This window comes from Anastrepha obliqua, chromosome 1, assembly GCF_027943255.1.
Source record: "Anastrepha obliqua isolate idAnaObli1 chromosome 1, idAnaObli1_1.0, whole genome shotgun sequence".
Lineage (NCBI taxonomy): Eukaryota > Metazoa > Arthropoda > Insecta > Diptera > Tephritidae > Anastrepha > Anastrepha obliqua.
Genome location: NC_072892.1, coordinates 79,058,474 through 79,077,392, shown reverse-complemented (window position 1 = coordinate 79,077,392; position 18,919 = coordinate 79,058,474). Strand labels below are relative to the sequence as shown.

Below are 18,919 nucleotides of genomic sequence, written 5' to 3'. Positions count from 1 at the left end.
AAAAGGTAAGCTATACAGAGATAAATAATTGTTTTCCATGAGCTTAATTCTGTAAACAAATCTTGTGGAATCCTTAAAAAATCACTAAAATCTGAAACCGAGTTTAACAGAAAATAAGACATTTTTTAAATTAATTTATTTTGATATGGTTCTGAGTAGAGCTGCAAAATCACATTTTAATTTTTAACTTATTTCAGAAAGATAGTAGCCAAAGAGGTAATTTTGGAAACTTGGAACATCTCCGACAAAGAAATCTGTGAAACCAAAGATGTGAGGACTCACTGGTCCTTAAGGGCATAGCAAAACTCAATTATTAGGATTGCTTAACCGCATCAGGCTCCAACTGGTCCCAGGGCATAAGCAGATGAGGAGGCTGATGCATAGGCTAGAGAGGTTGTGGTCTTGCTATTAATAGAACTAACACCATTCCTTACCTTGCAACATACTGTCAAGGAAGAGCTTAAGAGCGAAGAGCTAAAGCGAAGAGATATAAGCAGTCACCAAACAATAGTGCTACGCCAGGCCATCTATTTATTGCGAAAGTGCAATCAAAACAGATTTAGACATCTCATAAACCTCCCCAAGGTCAAACTGAGAAAGCTCGCCGGCATTCTCACAGGTCACTGCAGATTATGCATTTATTTGCATAGGCTCGGGATATGAGGTACCGACTCCCTGTCGTTTCCGATCAATCCTCGGAAACTACAATACACCTTAATCTCGAATGCAATGTCCAAAAAGCGATAAGAAGAAAAAGTAGTACGTGGTATGGCAAGAAGAAAGGCACATGCATTCAGCTCTACCCTGCTCTATCTCAGGGAACTGGGTTTGGATGTGGTATTGTGATGAGTAGAGGGACAAAAGGCCTTTAAATCGAAGTGCAAGCCTATAATCATTTCATTCTATTCTATTCTAAAAGCCGAAGATGTGAAGACATTTTGGAAGGCCGACAATACACGTCTTAAGCTTCGTCCTGGTACATTCCTAGGTACATCTCTTAAATGTTTTTCAGATTAAATTACCAGAAACTCTTTGCAAAATTCTGTATAGCGTTGTAACTAGAATTTTTAGATTCTTGTGCACACTAAAATTACGTCACGGCTATGTGTTGCTTTAGTTCAGAAGATTTTGCTTAACGCTCACTGGTGTACTTTCTAGGTTGTGTACGATATCTTTTTCATAGAGATAGTCAGTTCTCTAAACTATTTATATTGAAAAATGCATCAAAAGGCGAAATATAAAGTTTTACTTGAAATTGGTTCAGTTCCACTTAAATACCCAAACCTGAAGTTTGGATAATGAGCAGGCTGCTTTTCTCTACTCTTCCCATATTTCAGATATAAGGGTCGATTTTAATTATGCATTACTATTATATACGATATTATATTATATAACAAGTTAACAGCCAAGTCATCGAACTTCCCTCGCAATGAAGTCACCGAGCGACCCGCGCGCAAACAATGTCGTTGAACCCGACCACATATGCAACATAAACAAAGTAATGTGGGTCAAAGCAACGGCCAGTCGTTTCCGTTATGTCGCAAGCGTTGGAGTTCTGACCGAAATGTGCTGAGTCGGTCTTACTGACCACACACAAACCCATGGCATAATCTTTATATATTTATTATGTATTTAAGTTTAGATCCATGTTTTGTGCTTATGTACTTAGCTTTAGTCTTTTATACTCTACTTACTTATAATCAGTTTTGCCAAGACAATGGCGTAATAAAGAACTCATCACTGCTCCATAGAAGAAAGCTGAACCACTATATAACTTCCATAGAAGAAAGCTGAACCACAATATAACTGGCGCCCAACAGAGTTAACTGGAATTAGATAATCTTACGATATCTATTAAGCTAGGAACACCATGGCCCTAAACAAGAACATGTAAGTGACTGTTCGGTAAAAATTAGAAAAAGTATTTACGAAAAACTATTTTAAATAAAAAAAATTGTGAATAAATTGGCAATGCGAAAGTGACCATTACGGTATAGTCGCGAAATTATTGACGTGCAAGTGCAGTTTTTTTGTTGAAAAAAAAAAAAAGAGAAACAAGTTGATATTTTCGCTTCATTGGCTGCTCATGACTTGGGCTTATAGAAATATAAAGATAGAGTACGACAGTGAGGAAGAAACGGTCAATTAGGAATGGAGCCGGCATTACTAAAAGCGTTAGTAGAAGGTGCGGTAAACAGTGCGCTCCTCGAACAAGAGAGGAGACTAAAAGACGAGTTCCGAGCGGAACTTGAAACAGTTAGAGGTCAGGTTAATGCGTTAAGAATAGAAACCCCACAAGTTGAAACATACCAGAGAGTAACAATTGACCCTAGTGTGAGATGTGAGGTGAAGTTAGACATTGTAAAATCAGTGCCTAACTTCAATGGAAATCATGAGGAATACGTGTCGTGGCGACAGGCGGCTATAGACGCATACGAGATTTTCAAAAGATACGTAGGCAGCGAGGCGCATTACGAGGCTGTGGCCATTTTAAAAAACAAAGTAATTGGTCCAGCTCGTGCCATCCTTACGTCGCACAATACAGTGCTTAATTTTGACGCCATTATCGCTAGGCTCGACTGCTCGTTCGCAGACAAAACATCCTTGCGCGTACTTAGGCAGCAACTAGAACTGGTTAGGCAGGGTGACCTAAACTTAATGGAATATTACGATGAGGTAGAAAAGAAGCTCACTCTGGTCACAAATAAAATAGTAATGACTCATGACGAGCAAGCTGCGTCCATTCTTTGTGCAGAAATTAGAGACGATGCACTACACGCTTTCATGGCAGGACTTAGGAGGCCCCTAAAATCTTTAGTAATGCCAGCGAAGCCCAAGGATTTGCCATCTGCATTAGCAGTGGCCCGTGAGGCTGAAAATAGTATCGAAAGAAGCGCATTTGCTGCATCTTATGCTAAAGTAATTGAAGAAAGAAACCATAGCGGCTATAATACTAGATTGTGCAATCGTAACCAAGCTAGACAAGGCAGGGGAAAGGAAAGAAATCCACATTTTGTGGGAAATCAAGGCCAAAGCAGGGCACAGCAAGCTGACCCTAAAACGCTAGCGAATGACAAAGAGCCACAATCAAAGTATCAGGCTCAACCCATGGACGTTGATCCTTCGATGTCCAAGTTAAGACAACAGACCAATTGGGGAAAGCCACAGGGCTATTCTACACAAGACGGGGCTCGGAAAAGGCATAACACTTCAGAACGCACGTCAGGCTATAGGCGCCAAAAGATTAACAATATTACGCAACGAGCGCCTACCCAAGACGAGAAAGAATACGAGGACAACGATTTATTGTATTTTTTAAGAGGTCGTTCCCGATTGCCGTTCGTTGAGCGTCAATTGGCTGGCAAAACATTAAAGATTCTTATCGACACCGGGGCGGCAAAAAGTTACATTAAACCCGTAAAGGAGTTAAAAAACGTAACACCAGTCGACACCCCTTTTACTGTGAACTCCATTCACGGGTCCAGTAAAATTCAAAAAAAATGTTCAATAGTAATTTTTGGGAAAGTTGCCACGTTTTTCATATTAGATACCCTTGACACCTTTGATGCTATAATAGGCTTCGATCTGCTCACGCAGGCGGGGGTAACTATTGACCTGATGGAAAACAGCATAAACTACGGTAATACTTCGGAAATACTCAATCACCATCCGTGCGATAACGTGAACTTTACACGTGTCGATGATATCGTAGTCCCAAATTCCGTAAAAGGCGAATTCAAGAAAATGATACTGAAGAGAATTAGTGCATTCGCGACCTCTAACGAGGCACTGCCTTACAATACTTCAGTCGTCGCCAGGATCCGGACTGTAGACAATAAGGAGGTATATTCAAAGCCCTATCCATACCCAGTAGGCGTGTCAGATTTTGTAAACAACGAAGTCGCACAACGAAGTCCCAGTCTGGGTTGTTGATAAGAAAGGAATAGATTCCAACGGAAATAAGAATAAACGGCTGGTCATTGACAAAGATCGACTAATAAAAGCTCAGCAAGATCAATTAGCTAGATGCAACCCGAACAGACAGAACAGGATGTTTGATGTAGGAGAAAAAGTTTACCTCAAAAATAACAAAAGATTAGGTAACAAACTATCTCCCTTGTGCACAGAGGGCGCCGTACAAGCAGACCTGGGAACGTCTATACTTGTTAAGGGGAGGGTGGTCCATAAGGACAATGTGAGGTAAACATAGGTCATAACGCATAAGATTTCATACAAGTTCATCGGAGTGACCCTCATACTCTTATCCACAACTCACGCACGCAAGCTACATTCCGATATTGGACGGAAACGTTTTTGTATGGGAACAACATAGTTACGTGAGACATTCTACAAATTTATCTAATTTCGTGAGCATTATAGATGATACAATTAAATTATCAAAACTTTTCCCTCAGTCACACATGCGAAAATTGTTAGATGTAGATATCGACCATATTCAGAATATTTTATCTAGCTTAACGGTACACCATAGAATGGCCAGAAGTTTAGACTTTCTAGGAACAGCTTTAAAAATCGTTGCAGGTACGCCTGATGCATCAGACTTAGAAAAGATTAAACTTACCGAAGCCGAGCTCATAGAATCAAACAACAGACAAGTAATAGTAATCACTGAAGCACAGAAACAAATTAACCTTTTAACTGATGCAGTAAATAAATTAATTAAAGAAAAAAAAGGCGAGTTCGTAGACTCTCCTCATTTGTATGAAACTTTACTTGCACGAAATAGAATGTTAACCACTGAAATCCAAAACCTTATGCTCCCTATAACGCTCGCCAAATCTAACATCATAAACCCCGCAATTCTCGACCACGAAGATTTAAAATCAATTTTTACCGAACAGCTCGCAGGGGTCGCAATAGTTAGTTTAATGGCAGTATCAAATATAAAAATATTTCAATCAAATAGAGTAATCCACATAATAATTGAATATCCTAATGTTAAGACTATTTGTAAGAAGGTTATGATATATCCTGTTGCCCACAATAACACCATTCTGCAAATACATGATGACATAGTAGCTGAATGCGACGATGGAGTTCTAGCTGTGACAGAATGCGCTACAACCAACTTTGCGACGTTCTGCAAGAAATCTGCTTACGACACATGCGCCAGCGGATTACATTCCGGAGGCTCAGCGTTATGCCACACACAGCCAAGCCACTTGGAACCGATTACCCTATTAGACGAAGGAATAATCGTTGTCAACGAACTATCAGCAAGCGTAAGAGTAGATGACGGCCCAGTGATGACAATTGAAGGCACGCATCTCATCACATTTGAACGTATTGCGACTATAAACGAGACCACATACATTAACTACAATGGTGTTGTAAACAAGAGTCCAGGCATCGTGGAGTCACCATTGCTGAATATTACAGGACACGACCAAGTGCTCAGCCTACCAATGTTACAAGGGATGAATGAGCACAATCTGCATATAATTCAGAAGTTAAGAGACGATATGTTTTCCGGAGGGACTCCCAGAGTCTGGTTCATGGTTGGTATAACACTCAGCCTTGCCTTTGGCTGTATTGGCATCATCTATCAATGTTGGTACCGGAGAAGATCTTCCATCAAATTGCAAGAACTGGTAAAGGAGTTAAGTGTCACCGAGGACGGCAACAATCTTAAAGGGGGGCTAGTTAACAGCCAAGTCATCGAACTTCCCTCGCAATGAAGTCACCGAGCGACCCGCGCGCAAACAATGTCGTTGAACCCGACCACATATGCAACATAAACAAAGTAATGTGGGTCAAAGCAACGGCCAGTCGTTTCCGTTATGTCGCAAGCGTTGGAGTTCTGACCGAAATGTGCTGAGTCGGTCTTACTGACCACACACAAACCCATGGCATAATCTTTATATATTTATTATGTATTTAAGTTTAGATCCATGTTTTGTGCTTATGTACTTAGCTTTAGTCTTTTATACTCTACTTACTTATAATCAGTTTTGCCAAGACAATGGCGTAATAAAGAACTCATCACTGCTCCATAGAAGAAAGCTGAACCACTATATAACTTCCATAGAGGAAAGCTGAACCACAATATAACCATTGTGTAATAAAGAACTCATCACTGCTCCATAGAAGAAAGCTGAACCACTATATAACTTCCATAGAAGAAAGCTGAACCACAATATAACTAACATATTGTTCTCCGTTACTAACAATGGATTTTTATCTGCACATTTCAATATTATCCCTCTTACTTAACTGTTAAAGTTAAATGAACCAAAACGATTTTTAATATAAGCTTATCATCATAATGTGCAGAAAACCCCTCAATTTTCTAACTTTCTTCATCAATTATTCAAAAAGTAATTACTTTGTGAATATTTCATTCGGAGTAAATGGAACATTTTTTTTTTTTTTAATGGAAATACTTTATTTGCAATCTATCTTAGAATACAGATATTCAGCAAAAGAGATCTTATTACCTAATGACAGCATAGTATTTACACTGGTGCAAAACTACATAGAAAACTATAGAATTTTTTCTTTTTACAATTCTTATGCATATTTTATGTTATTAGATTTGCTTTTTACTCGAAAATTGTATAACTTACTTCATGTATAACTTATATTAGAATTTTAAAATTTAGTGGAGCATTTCAACAGTTTCATATTTAGCTCTTTTTTTATTTTTTTTTTATTTTTTTTTTATTTTTTTTTTATTTAATTGCACTGGTTGTGTCCAACAAGCAAATAGCATTTGTGTTTACATGATTTGACAATCGTTCAATGTATCTCTTAGAATATACTGAGATTTCTCTCTTAACAAATTGAATACCTAGATCCATGTGTATGGCTTCGTTTGTGATAAACCAAGGTGCATTAACAAGTGTTCGTAAGGTCTTTGACTGGTAGCGTTGCAAAATCTCCACATTGGACTTACTAGCAGTTCCCCAAAGCTGTATACCGTAGGTCCATATAGACTTCAATATAGCTTTATACAATCTAACCTTGTTTTCTAGACTAAGTTGAGATTTGCCACCAAGTAGCCAGTACATTCTTTTGGTTTTATTTTTAAGCTGTTGATGCTTAGCTTTAATATGATTTTTCCATGTGAGGCGTCGATCAAGATGCATTCCCAAGTACTTGACTGTGTCGCTAGTAGGAATTTGATGACCATTTAAATACACTGGAGGACATTGTTCTCTTCTTAGTGTAAATGTAACATGAATAGACTTTTCATGATTAATATTAATTTTCCATTTATTGAGCCAAGTTTCCAAAGTGTGTAAGTGATTTTGTAGCAGGGAGGAGGCCTCTGCAGGGGACTCACTAGATGCGATGAAGGCTGTATCATCAGCAAAAGTCGCCACTTCTACATTTTCTGTTGTCGGCATGTCGTAAGTAAATATCGTATACAAGACTTGGCCTAAAACCCTACCCTGAGGCACACCTGCGTTGATACTATATATTTCAGATGACGCATCTTTCGAATATCTTCGAGAATGTTACGAGCAAACTAATGGGGCGGTAGGACTTGACGTTATTTTCAGGAACATTGAAATAAAATATTGTATTGGTAAAATTGACAGAACTTGCAAAATGAAGACATTGTGCCTTGACTCCCATGCTTTTTTTTGGCAGTGTTGACTATACTTTTATAAAAAAAAAAATAAAAAATATTCAACAAAATAAATAGACAAACATTTCTCTATTTTAATATTTTGACTTAACCCTCCAATGTTCATATGGGTCTGGCCAGACCCATTCGATCTTTAAATGTATGTAGATCTTTTATTTTTAATATCTGAGGCTTCTTAGTCCATGACTTCCTAAAATGTAGTGTGCTAAACACAATGAAGTAGCAAAATTAAGATTTTTGCTATATTTGTTGTAAAAATAATAATTTTAAACTAATTTCGTTAATTAAGCTCACATGGGTCTGTGCAGACCCATATAAGCTTCTCATGTAAATTGGTTAACCGTTAGGTGTAAACAACTAAACTGTTAGCGGAGGCAGCGGCAGGTATAATTTTTTAGTTAAGATTTGAAAATTAAAGTGAACACGTGTTTTTTAATTAGTGGGAAGTGTTTTTTTAAATAAAATGGAACAAGTAAATATGGATGAAGTTGATGTGATGACGCCTTTGCTTCGTAAACTAAGTGCAGCAAATGTGAGTCCGGAAGAACGTCAGCGACTTCAGGCACAAATTGAAGAAATTATGGGACAGGATCCGATCCATTTGAAACAAGTGGCGACGTAGAAGCATCAGATATAGAACAGGAAATCGAGTTAGAGGCTGTTCTGGATGAAAACCATGATGATATTGAGGATTTGTATAGAGAAGCTATCGCCCTTCAGGCTTCAACCACAATGGAATCATTCAGCACATCTATTACCCAGGGCCTTATATACAGGTCGAATCGGTTCAAGAGCTTAACTACTTTCATCCGTTTCGATAACAGTGGTACTCGTGCTGAGAGGTTGAAGCAAAGCAAATCTGCTGCCCTGGACGATGTATGGCTCATGCTGATGGCCAATTTAGAGAAAGCATACACTCCGGATTGTCATGTAACCGTCGATGAACAGTTATTTCCATATCGTGGGCGCACTCGATTCACCCAATATATTCCGAGTAAGCCGGCAAAATATGGCATGAAAGTGTGGTGGATTTGTGACTCTGTTTCAAACTACCCTTTGAAAGGTATAATTTATACCGAAAAACCACCAGGTGGCCGGCGAGAAACGAATCAAGGTGAACGGGTCGTCATGAAATTGATGGAAAATTATATAGACAGCGGTAGGACTGTTTATGCTGACAATTTTTTTTCAACATACAACTTGGCAGAAATACTGATGGATCGTAGAGTGGCTTTCGTCGGTACCGTAAGAAAAAATAAGACCTTCATTCCGCATGAATTGCTTAACCCGAAGCGTGATGTTAAAAGCACTTTATTTTGTTATCACAATAATAATATCGCTCTGTGCTCGTATATGGCAAAGCCGAAAAAGCCAGTAATTATGTTATCCACTGCCCATTACCGTCAAAGCACCGATCCATTGAAAGGATTCAAGCCAGATCAAATTTTGGACTACAATAAATTTAAAGCGGGGGTAGATAGAATGGATCAAATGTTGACTGGCTATTCGTGCAAACGCTCGACAAACCGTTGGCCACTGGCAATGTTTTGTAATATGCTTGATATTGCCGGTTTGGCCTCATTCATCATCTATGACGAGCTGATTCCGGCAAAGCAGAGTGATAAGAGGCGCTCATTTATCATTGAATTGGCACGGCAGCTAGTTATCTCACATATGACGAAACGGGCGACTAACCCATTAGTATGGAGGTTTGCTCATATAAGACAAGCAAGGAATCTTTTCAATATCAAGGTGAGTATGAATTATATACACACCTACATATATCTCCGCGTATAAAGATATGTGTATGCATGTATTCATATTTACTAATTTAAAATAAATTACTTCGCTACTTTTAGGTACCGGAATCTTGTCCATCGACATCAGATGCAGCACAGCAACAATCACATGCTCAAGTTGCTTCAACACGGTCATCGTGCTACCATTGTGCTGCTTCTTCTTCGAAAACTGCAACAAATGTAATCGTCCCATATGTCTTAATGAACATTCCATGCAACTATATAGTTGTAAACCCAATTGCTCTTCGTAATTAATACTAATCCGTTCAAATAAATAAATAAAACTATTTTTAAAACCGTATTTCTTACATTATTTGTATGGGTCTGGGCAGACCCTTATGATGCACTTACCGCATCATAAGGCACCGAACATCGGAGGGTTAAAGTACTATAATAAGTTGAGTAAATATGTATGTAAGTGTTACACTTTTTAATGATCCATTTTAATAAAATTAAACACTCCTAAGCTCAGTAAAATCCTCAAAATTGCCGTTCGTAACCTTTTTTTTATTTCACATTTCCAGTGTTGTTTGTTTTTTCCAACGTTTTCATAACCACATGACCGATAATAACCTTATAAAAGATACCGATCTGGTATCCCTAATTGTATTCTTCGTTGACTATTTAGACAATTTTCGTCAACTTACCCAGTCTGTAAACAAAATACCTGCTATAATTTCTACGGATATGCACAACGCAAATGCAATGTAGAGAAAAATGTATAACAAATATTGGCTGCACCAAATCAATTATATAAATAAATTCGCTCTGTATCGAATTTTATATACCAGAGTACATTTAACGAAAATTTAATTTGTGCTTGTCGTTTCCTCCGAAATTATATTTATGTCCGATCTATGTCGAGTTTTATTTCGTCCATTTTTGATACCAAATTAACTTGCACAAAGAAATATTGAAATATTTTACTTTTCGCTCGAGTTATAGTGTGCTCTAGCGGATGGACACACATGACCAAATCGACACATCTCATCATTCTGAGCATTTAAGCATGCATTCTTCTATATCTATCACGATTCTTTAAACTGTTTCATACCACCGTTATGTGAACAAAATTATAATACCCATGGGCACGAGTGCGCGGGTCTAAATATAGCTTAATTACTAACTAAGAGCAAAATCACAACTCTACTACTATAGTAGATGTAATACACCCAATCGCTATTTATAATTCATCTCCACATTTCATATTTTCCTTTTTAAAGCAGACATTCGTAGGAAAATTTATGATCCATTCACCAGCTATGCCACTGTAATTTTCTAAGGAGCATAATCACTTAACTTTGTTTTGTATAAAGTTTATCCTTATGTTGGCATTTTTAATCATGAATACTTGCACAATCCACATACAACCTGCAAACATGCACGAGTATGGAAAACTCACAACAAAGTGTATAGAAACTAAAGTTTCACTTTAATGAGGCAAGTTTCCTACAACGCGAGTAGTTGTGGCTAATAAGATCACACAAATAAAACAAACTTTATTGTTTGTTTTTGCTTTATGAACTGTCCGCCATTCACCGCCTTTTGTTTACTCTTTCTAGTTGAGAAAACGAAAGAATTAAGCGAAGGATGTGCCTCATAAAATTCATTGCATTAATTTGACAATGAATCAAATTTTTACAAAGTGGCAAGACTTGTGCATTGAGGAAGGTGGTCGAGGGAAATATGTTGAACAGAATTAGTTCTGTGTTTCTTCCGTTATCAACTCCTAATTTTGAAAAGGATGAGGTACAACTAATATTTTATTTTATTACTTACAAGACTTCAAGGAAGCAGCGGTTGGTGGCATAAAATTTATTTAATTTTGTTTCGAATTTCATATGCTGCAACATATCACGTAAACATATTTCAGTGCACACCTCCAACATACATATGTATATCCGCAGATGGAGTAGGAGACTTTGACGGCAAATATCTGCTTGGCATGCTTATACTTAAAAATTAATTCCATATCCTTATATATCCTTTAACACTTCAGACGTTGCTCGTGGCGTGCTTGTGCTTCATAAGCAGGCATCACGTGCAGCACACGGTACATACACACATGTTTATACTCCTAGCCTTACTCGATGGCTGGTAGCGCCAAGAAACGCGGACTCATCTTACAAACAACGCATTGTCCCGGCGCTTGTACCAACCTGAAACTGCGGCAATAAATATAATTAGCCCAAAAAGTGCGACTATGAAGCGAATGCGAGTTTGGTAGGGAGTTGATGAGGTGGAAAAATGGAAAAATCCGATCCTTGCTGGATTAATTAGCGCACATTATGAGACGCACTGATGACATGCAAATATAAAACTTCCACATTTATGCACATTTGTACATTAAGGGGGTGCGAATGACACATAAAATGCTTATATGTATATAGAAATTTTTTAGTGAAAAGTTAGTCAATGAAAAGTTTGTTTATCAGAGTAAAAATCACAAAATACTGTCTTCTTACGAAAACATTTTGAGGGGCCCTCAGCTTAATCAAATTTGGGAAAGTAAAGCAAATTTGTCACAGCTATCAATAAACTTTATATATCAAAAATGCCCAAGTTTTTTCTTTTCATAACTGCAATACTGAAATAAAATAACAATTTAAAAAAAAATATTAACTTATAAAAACTATGAACTAAATATACTTCTTCGGAAAGGGGAGAAAAAATAAAAATACACGTGTATCGGCGATCTTCATGTACGTGTCAGAATTTTTTTTTATGTATAAAATATAGAGCTCGTAGTCCGCCTGTGTGAAAAACTTTGGATCAATTCTTAACCCTTTTTCCGTGATCCAATCGCGCTGAATTTCTGCAGGCAGACTCGTGGAAATGTTTTTATTATGTAAAATTAAAAAAAAAAAATTTATCAATTCTCAGATTTTCTTGAATTTTTTTTTTCCAAAAAAAAAAGTTTTCCTCTTTATAATATTAGTATAGACAACATATGTTATAAGGTATATGGTAAATATTACCATACATTTTTTCCTTCATATATAATAAAAAAATAATAATAATAACATTAAAACAACAGGTATTATTAACAAACTTGGTTTTATTTTAAATTCTTCAAGTAAATCAAATTAATAATAATCAATAAGAAGGCATATGCAAATACAAATACGTGAATTTAAATATGTACATATGCGCATATACATACATATATACGCTCACTTAAGTAGGGGAGAGCAAGATGTCGAACGTTGCCGTTCGTTTGCTTTGTTTGCTTTGTCGTTCCTTCCGCGCTTTCGCTTGCAGTTCATTCAATGCAATGAGCAAGGTAACACTAATATGAGCAAGGTAACACTAATATGAGCAAGGTTACACTAAAGAGCAAGGTAACACTAAAGAGCAAGGTAACACTAATGGGCAAGGTAACTACATATGAGCAAGGTAACGACACATTTTTTCGTGCGTGCAGCCTGTTAAATCGAATTATAAGACGTTATCACGTCAAAAAAAAAAATGTGACGTGTACATGAAAATCGAATACAAGTGTATGTAAATAAATAATTTTGCGAAGTGAAAATTAAACGGTTGAACTTGAGGCAAATAATATTTTGCACAGTTATTTATGGGATACAAAGCCAACTTTCTGCAAAAATGCAACTTCCCAAAATGAATTAAAACAAACAGAATAAATACACTCCACCCTAATGTACATACAAGTGCATATTGTGCATAAATATTTCGGTAAGGCGCAAGTGTGCCGTAGAAACCCTAACAAGAGAAAAAGTTACTCTCTAAATTTTGCTCGCAATGAATTGTTAATCCTGGTACCAAAGATACGTGTCGAAAATGAAGTACATCACAGCTAATTAAGAATCCATGTTCAAGATGCGTGTGCTTCGAGTGCTACATATATGAGTATGTATAAGAATATGTTTGTACGCTTCATTTACTTTTATTTTAAAAGAGGTTTCATGTATATATGTTTGTGTACCTGTGCAAGTATGTCTACATATCTACTTATAGCACTTAAGGTTTTACTCAAATGCCAAAATATGTCTGAAAATGACTGAGTACTGATATCCTCATGTTTTGGTAAACGGCGAACGCCTAAAGTAAAAAATTTCTTGCCAACACATTTTTAAAATTAAATACAGACTTTAATGAATGAGAATATTGTTTATTATAGTTTTTAATATTCACCCTGAAATAAATAAAAAAATTGCTTCAGTTATGGGAGCTAATTGTATAACTTAACTTCGGTAGACACGCTGGGGTGTGAGTCACCCCACAAAATGTTTGATGGGTTGTGGTTTGTGTATTTCTAACATCTGGAAATACACCGTTAGCCGCATTTTAGCAACACCGATTTTACTCTCCGATTGTAGACAACGTCAAAAGAAAGTGCACGCCATATATTGACAAATCTAGGACACTATCATCGTCATCAAAATCAAATATTTCATCATCCAAATCGGATAAAAACTGGATTCTTTTAGAGGCCGACTTCTAGACCACATTGCCATTATTGCTCTCAGATAAAACCACTCCTTTTAAATATATATATATATGGGACGTTCCACGTCAACCGGTACACTAGCCGGTCCAAAATTCTATGGGACCGATTTTGAAGTCCAAGGTCTCAAAATGATCGTCTGAATGTCCACTATTGAAAGCCGTCTGGCCCATTGAGAAATTCAATATGGCGTCCAAATTATGGCGTCTAAGCTGACTAAAAATTAGAGTTTATTTAAAATCTTGTGTGCTCCTAAGAAAACCAGGAGCAATGAAAAAAAAGTAATACTGAATCTTTATGTTCTTAGGGTCGCAGTCTACGATTTCGGAAGCAGATTTCCAAAATTCAAAATGGCGGATCCAATATGGCGGCCGAAAATATTAATTTATTTCGATTTATTTAAAATGTATTTCTAAGGGGTTTTGGGGTCGCTGATTACGAATCTGAAGTCAGATTTTTTAAATTCAAAATGGCGGATCCAATATGGCGGTCAAAAATAAAAAAAACTATTTCGATTTTTTTGAAACCGGTTTTAAAAGGGTTTTTGGGGTCGCTGATTGCGATTCTGGAGTCACATTTCAAGAATTCAAAATAGCGGATCCAATATGGCGGCCAAAAATAAATAACGTTAGGAAATAAAAAAAAAAAATTTATAAAATAAAATAAAATAAAATAAAAAATGAAATAAAAACAAATTTTGGGACCACCAATTTTATCTGCTAAGTCAATAAGAAGAAAACGACCTTCCTTCTTTAGATTGAAAAAACAAAATAAAATCACATAAAGTGAAATTGAAGCACCTTGAAACACACTGTGAGAGTAAATGGAATAAATGTTTGTCAAGAACACAGCTACAAAAGACCCAAATAGCACGTTATCGCTGCAACATACACGTACAATTACAGCAATGAAATAAAAACAAATTTTGGGACCACCAATTTTATTTTATTTTATTTTATTTTATTTTATTTTTCTTTTTTAATTTTTTTTTTTATTTTATAACGTTATTTATTTTTGGCCACCATATTGGATCCGCTATTTTGAATTCTTGAAATGTGACTCCAGAATCGCAATCAGCGACCCCAAAAACCCTTTTAAAACAGGTTTCAAAAAAATCGAAATAATTTGTTTATTTTTGACCGCCATATTGGATCCGCCATTTTGAATTTAAAAAATCTGACTTCAGATTCGTAATCAGCGACCCCAAAACCCCTTAGAAATACATTTTAAACAAATCGAAATAAATTAATATTTTCGGTCGCCATATGGGATCCGCCATTTTGAATTTTGGAAATCTGCTTCCGAAATCGTAATCTGCGACCCTAAGAACAGAAAGAATCAGTATTACTTTTTTTTCATTGCTCCTGGTTTTCTTAGGAGCACACAAGATTTTAAATAAACTCTAATTTTTAGTCAGCTTAGACGCCATAATTTGGACGCCATATTGAATTTCTCAATGGGCCAGACGGCTTTCAATAGTGGACATTCAGACGATCATTTTGAGACCTTGGACTTCAAAATCGGTCCCATAGAATTTTGGACCGGCTAGTGTACCGGTTGACGTGGAACGTCCCATATATATATATATACATATATATAATATATGTAATTGTCGCGTACACCCTTTTTTTTGGGTATTTGGCCGAGCTCCTCCTCCTATTTGTGGCGTGCGTCTTGAAGTTGTTCCATCGAGGGACCTACAGTTTCAAGCCGACTCCGAATGGCAGATATTTTTTATGACGAGCTTTTCATGGCAAAAATACACTCGGAGGTTTGCCACTGCCTGACGAGGGGCGGCCGCTATTAGAAAACACTTTTTCTTCATTTTGGTGTTTCACCGAGATTCGAACCTACGTTCTCTTTGTGAATTCCGAATGGTGGTCACGCACCCATTCGGCTACGGCGGCCGCCGTGGCGGCCGATTTGTTTCTATGCTCCCAACAAAATACACTCGAAGCCATGCACTTTCACACTGATTTTTATCTGCATTCAATTAACTATTCAATCAACTCTTCGACAAATCTTCAGAAAGTTTGCGAAGTACAATAAAACCTCAAAAACAACAAATATTGAGCTCATTTTTTGTTCATCGTACTATTAGTCGAATTATAAGTTACTGTTTATTATGTAATCTAGTCTATGATATACAATATATTGTGGGCAAAAAGTAAGGTGGATTTGGTCGTAAAATGAAAAATCTTTTTTTATTCTTGTAAATCAATTTCATCCCCTTCAAAATAATCCCCTCTCGATGAAATACACTTATGCCAACGATTTTTCTAATCCCCGAAACATGCCAAATAGCCCATTTCCGGTATAGCCATCAGTATCTTCTTCGATTCAACTTTTATCTCCTCAATTGACTCGAAACGCGTTCCCCGGAGTGGTCTCTTGAGTTTTGGGAATAGCCAGAAGTCACACGGAGCCAAATCAGGTGAATACGGTGGTTGCGTGGAATTTTTGGAGAAACGGTCACGAAGAACCAGTGCAGTGTTAGACGGTGGATTATCGTGATGCAAAAACCAAGAGTTGTTGGCTCATAATTCTGGTCTTTTTAGACGAATCGCTTCACGTAAACGACGCATAACGCTCAAATAATATTCCTTATTAACAGTTTGGCCAGGTGGAAGGAATTCATAATGCACCACACCACGAAAATCGAAAAAAACTGTCATCAAGACCTTTATTTTTGAACGACTTTGACGGGATCTTTTCGGTCTGGCCTCGCCTTTAGCACGATATTCGCTTGATTGGTCGGTTATTTCAGAGTTGTAAGCATAAATTCAAGTCTCATCTCCCGTAATGATGCATTTGAGCTAGTCCTGATGGTCTGAAAGCATTGTTTCACACACAACAACGCGACGACTTTTTTCCAAGAAATTGAGAGTTTTCGGTACCAAACGAGATTTGACTTTTCGTAGGCCCAAATGGTCTTTCAAAATGGTTTTCACAGACCCTTCTGATATTCCGATCATATCAGTAAGGCCTTTAACAGTAAACTGACGATTTTTGAGCACTAACTCCTTCACTTTATTGACGTGTTGGTCATCTGTTGACCTCGATGGTCGTCCGGAGCGCTCCAAGTCATCAACACGTTATCGACCCTCTTTGAAGTCTTTGTACCACTTATAAACATTTTTCTGCGACATGGTCGAATCACCGAATGCCTTCTGCAACATGCTAAACGTTTCCGCAGCCGAAATTTCATTCCGCAAACCAAATTTGATGACACTTCTCTGCTCAATCAAATCAGACATTGTAAAAATCGAAAAATGCACTCTTGGTCGCACAAACGTAAATATATTACTGATAATGACATTCACATGAAAGTTGGCCCAGATGTTATTAACAGTGCTGCCAACTCATGAAAAAATAATTAGAGCGAAATTTTAATCCCGCGAAGTTTGACAAATAAATTCGCCTTACTTTTTGCCCACAGTAAGGTGGGCCTGAAGCAAACACAGTAAAAAAATGGGTTTAATATAAGAGATAAGAGAGTTCAGCTTCAAACTTATCTAACAACTGACATATTGTATTTTCAAGAGGATTATTCCAGATGGGCATCGGAAACTTACCTTCGAGTTCAAAAAGAAGAAAAATTACCTTCCGATCTAATTTCTGTAACATCGTGAATTTATAGCAAAATTAGGAGACACGGCTTGCTATAACATCGAAACAAATTGTCGATGGTGTCCATACGAAGAAGTTTTAAAGAGTTTTCATTGTACTAAGTTCGAAGTTTTTTCAACATTTTACATTTTTCGTCGACCATTTTCATTTCGGCAGGATGCGATTTCGATATTTTCCGTTCGGCAAGACAGGATTTTGAAATTTAAAAAATTGTTAATTGTTTCACATTTTTATTTTGGACTTATCATATCGACTTTTATTTACTTTTCCATTAATATTAAACCAGCTTAAGCCGCAGCAAAGCGTGGTCCGCTGGTATGTTTTTATATAGGGTTTTTCAGTAAGAGCGCTTCAACTTATGAACTTTTTTGAATAAAACACAAATGGTTTGACTTTTTTAACTGATTTTTTTTTATTATCGAGTTTGAACATATACATTTAAGTATGAAACTCGATTTCTTTTGCATGACCACCGCGTGCACGTTTTACGAAGTCCAATCGTTGAACCCAATTTTCGACCACTCTTTTGCATAAATCGGCCGAAATTCCAGCAATTTCGCGTTCAATATTGGCTCTGAGCTCACAAATCGTCGCCGGCTTGTTACTGTAGACCAATGACTTCACATAACCCCAAAACGGGACGGCTTGTTAAATGGACCGTAAAATGGCCGTAATGCTCTTAAAGTAGCAGCAACAGAGCGATTATTTTCATAAAAAATTTGCACGATTTGCAATCGTTGCTCAAGTGTGTAGCGTTCCATGATGAAATGCATACTAATGAAGTTTACAAATGACAAGTGAAAAATAAAAAATATTGCGTCGTTCGCCCTCCCTATCGGAAAAAAGTTGAAGCGCACCTATTGAACAACCCTATATATGCACAATTTTTCGCGTTATGAGGGTTTATAGTAAATTTATGGCGGTTGTAACTCATCGAGTAGCAACGATAAAGAGTTATTCAGGTCCAATACATTATATACAAAGTTAATCCTCCGATTGGATTTTTAATAACTTTTTACTAAATAATAAAAAAACAAAGCTTTTGAGTTATGGAAATCTTTATTTTGACCTTTGCTGTCAGCTGCCTAGCTCACAATTGTCAAATATGATTGACATACGCCATGTGCAACAATTATAAATCTTCCGATAGGGTGAGTAGTTTTGCGCCACGCCTTGCTATATTAATAAATATTTCAAGTATATAAAAATTGCTTATAACTGAAAAAGTTTTTTAAGCGAATTTAGTTTTCGAAAATGCTCTACAAATGTTATTTTTTATATAATTTTTTTATAAAGAGTGGTTAAGTTTTAAGGGCCGGTGTTGATTTTGAATAAAATAGAATTTTTTTAAAAAATTATTATCATTTCTTTTTATTATGATAATACTGGTATAGCTCAATTACGCAT

At 36.8% G+C, this 18,919-nt stretch overlaps 1 protein-coding gene across 1 annotated transcript in view; it reads left to right on the top strand.

Moving 5' to 3' along the window:
- The first annotated feature begins 8,093 nt into the window (after positions 1–8,093).
- The window catches only part of LOC129235499 (uncharacterized), a 100,155-nt gene continuing 89,329 nt past the window's right edge, over positions 8,094–18,919 (top strand). The window contains exon 1 of the mRNA XM_054869371.1: positions 8,094–8,147. Within this exon, the coding sequence (XP_054725346.1) occupies positions 8,094–8,147 (54 nt within the window). The remainder of the gene's footprint in view (positions 8,148–18,919) is intronic.